General features: G+C 35.0%; 1 protein-coding gene across 1 annotated transcript; it reads right to left on the reverse strand.

The window, feature by feature from the left end:
- Positions 1–2239: 2239 nt before the first annotated feature.
- Olfr1230 (olfactory receptor 1230) lies at positions 2240–3157 on the reverse strand. The gene has a single exon (NM_146789.1). The coding sequence runs from the start codon at positions 3155–3157 to the stop codon at positions 2240–2242; it is 918 nt and encodes a 305-aa protein (NP_667000.1).
- Between the last annotated feature and the right edge of the window lie 665 nt (positions 3158–3822).

Below are 3822 nucleotides of genomic sequence, written 5' to 3' on the forward strand. Positions count from 1 at the left end.
ACTATTTTCTTCAACTATTTTTTTTTGAGACAGGGTTTCTCTGTATAGCCCTGGCTGTCCTGGAACTCACTTTGTAGACCAGGCTGGCCTTGAACTCAGAAATCCTCCTGCCTCTGCCTCCCAAGTACTGGGATTAAAGGCGTGCGTCACCACCGCCTGGCCACTTCAACTATTTTTAATTTTATAATTGAACCAAGAAAAATATTCTACATAAAGTTCTTTCATAGATGAAGGTTTTCATACTATTAAGACCACTCTCTTTGAAGTGAAGCAGGATGATGAAATTTAAATGTATATATTTATGCTAAATTATTGATACAAGACATGAAATACCATTCTAATTGTTAATACATAAAAGGCAAGCAATGTGCAAAGATTTTGATCCTTGGCTTTTCAAGCCATCTAAGTCCATTTTGGGTTTGGATTTCAGTTGTATAACAGTGAAGGTATCATTGATAACTCTGATTTTTACTGAACTTAAGGATAAAAAAAAAATCATCAGGGCCTCACCCCTTCCCATGCTGCCTCTCCTTAGCACTCAATACTGATGCCAACTTCAATTCAGGCTCGATTATAAACAACTTTTCCTGTTTTTCTGTTTTGTCCAGAGTGCTCTTCCTACTGGCCTGCTTAGGGATGGTCTCTTTATTTGGCTCTCAGCTTAAAATTCCCTAAGGAAAGACCAGATAATTCCTATAATTAATTATTTACTTCTTCAATGAAGTTATCTGAAAACTATTTATTTCTCTATGCCATCTCTGTTATTTATTTTTACAAATCATCTGCTTCATTAACTAAAACATAAGGTCGGAAAGTGAAGGAGAACATCACTACTTTAACAGAACTGCTCAGGAGAGTTTCCAAAACTTCAAACCCAATAAATCATAATAAAATGAAAGAGCAAAAATTTTAGTTGTAGACTAGAGTTGTTTTTTTATACCTAGATAATGGTTGACTGCAAATATCTTTAGTTAAAAATGAAAAAAGATGATATAAATGGTTTATTTGAATATTATAGTTGATCCTGTAGTTAATGTTATTGCATATATTATACTTATATTTTAGGATAACAGAATGTTAACTCATGTCAGAACCCTCAGATTTACTATTCACCTTTTTAAGGGAGACAATTTAAAATTCCATTAATATATTTCTGTGATTTTCATAGCAAAAATATTTAAGAAACAAGCATGCATTGGTTTAGAAATTCAAAATTCTGAATGTAATAGCAAAATTACATCCAGCATAGCCATTCAAATAAACTATAGAGGTTTTATATGTAGCTCTATAGAGTTGTTCTTGTTTTGTAGAGAATATAATATTTCAAAACTGAAACACACACTTTTAAAACATATGTCATAAACTTGAAATGACCTGAATTATTTCACTAAAGAATGGCAAGAGAATCTTGGGAAATTGTTCATAGGTTCAAGTTCCTGCTGCACAATGAGAAAGACCACAGTTCAGATTCTGGAATCTACATAAAAGCATGGTATGGATGTTATTGAATCCCAAGAAGCTGGCTGGCCATAGTCACCAAATCATGACTTTTGGATTCAGTAAAAGGAAGGTGGAGATCCATATGGAAAGGCACTTCATGACTGACCATGCAAGCACACATGTTCATATGTGCATACCACAGACATGTGTGTGTGTAATATATATATGTAAACAAAAAACAACAAAAATGACAAAGTTAAACAGGAAGTTCAATGAATATTAGCCACTATATTAAAGTAGCTTTCTAATAAACAGAAACTGCTTCAAAACACAAAATATAAAAACACGAACTCCTAAGAAATTCTAAGTCCTAAAATGCTTGTATATGTTCATTGTGCTCACTTCTTTCTTCTTTATCTTCAAAATTTAGTACCTTAATTTTCTTTGAGATTTATATTCACCCAGCAATATTTAGGAAGCATATATTAGGTAGCTAGACTTCTAGTTCCATTAACTTGGGTTACAGCATGAAGGGAGAACACAAGCCCTGCTGTGACAAGGATAGAGATCAGAGCAGGCAGACAGAAAAATGATTCCTCATTTCATGTTCTATTCTAATATTCTAAGTAACATTTCTAAAGTAAATTTCTAATTCTGAATTTTAAACATATAAACTTAATGTAGACATTTATAATAAATAAACGGCTAAAGAAAATCAGGAAATACCTCTCTCTTAAAGTGAGAGTTTATATGAAAATAAAAACATATTAATATTTGTTCCTTCGCATATCAGTAACATTCAAGGTCCCCTTTTCATCCACAGTTTCCTCAGAGCATGTTTCACTTCTGCATTTCTCAAGCTATAGATTAAAGGATTTAACATTGGTTCAAAAATTGTAGCACACAGAGCCATTGCATTATCTATAGGATAAGTGACCACAGGCCTCATGTACAAGATAATACAAGGTACAAAGAACAACACAACCACTGTGAAGTGAGAGCTACATGTGGAGAGAGCTTTCCGCCTTCCTTCAGAGCTGGAAGACTTTAGGGAACAGAGGATTACTACATAGGAAGTGATGAGAATAAGGAAAATGGTCACACACATTACCCCACTGTTGAGAATGACTAAGAGAGCTAGGATATGGGTGTCCATGCAGGCTAGTTGCAACAACGGGAACAAGTCACAGATCACATGATCAATGACATTGGGACCACAGAAAGGTATTTGATACATAAAGAGCAGCTGAATGGTTCCGTGAGCAAATCCTCCCACCCAAGCACCTCCCACCATCAGCCAGCATACTCGGGGACTAACAATGGTCGTGTAGTGTAGAGGTTTACAGATAGCCACATAGCTGTCATAGGCCATCACGATGAGAAGGATGATCTCTACCCCACCAAAAAAGTGTTCAGCAAAGAGTTGGGTCATGCAGCCTTCTAGGGAGATGGTAGTGTTCTCAGAAAGAGAGTCTACAATCAACTTGGGAGCAGTGACTGAAGAGTAGATGACATCCAAAAGGGACAAGGAAATGAGGAAAAAATACATGGGAGACCTCAGATTCGGACTCACTGTTACAGTTACAATGATCAGTAGGTTTCCCAAAAGTGTGGCCACATACATGATAAGAAACAAAGCAGAGAATAGTATTCTCAGCTCTGGAATCTTGGTAATGCTCACAAGAATGAATTCAGTGACATTGTTTGCATTCTCCATTTGATGTGAGCTGGTAAAAAAACATGGAATTCTAAACTGGAGAATCTGTAATTTATTTTAAAAAAAGAAAGAGTATTATTTTTAATTAGTAAATATTGTATGTAATAGACATTGCTGCATGCTGTTTCTAATCTTCCTAATCTTGCTGTTTCTTCAACTGACTATGCATACTACCATGTGTGATTTTATCACAAAGCCTAAATTTAAGCTATTAACAACAAAGTCTGAGGGCAGCTTTTGCCCAAACCCCACAACAGTACATCCTCTCCCAGGCATAACTCTGATTTTCTGTTATCGTGCTTGATTCTGTGACAAGAATTCTTGCTTCATCATTCTTGTGCATACACAGTTCTAAACAATGTATTATTAACATCTTTGTGGAAGTCTGACAGTAGTGTAATTGAGTCCACTGATGAAAGGTAACTTGTTTATCACAATCTGATGCTTACATTTTTCTTTCCCTGTCTCACTCTCTTCAACCACTTTATTTTCTGCTTTCCAAAATCAACTGTCTCCATACAGCTCTTCCCTAGGTATCTACTTTTGGAAAACTTGCAGACAGGCTATTGATCTTCATTTGTCACTAAATACACTCAAGAATTTGGAAAGTATAAAAGCTTATATATTTATATAGAACAATGAATATTATATAATAAACAATATTG

The sequence above is a fragment of the Mus musculus genome, chromosome 2 (assembly GCF_000001635.26).
Source record: "Mus musculus strain C57BL/6J chromosome 2, GRCm38.p6 C57BL/6J".
In the NCBI taxonomy this organism is placed as follows: Eukaryota; Metazoa; Chordata; class Mammalia; order Rodentia; family Muridae; genus Mus; species Mus musculus.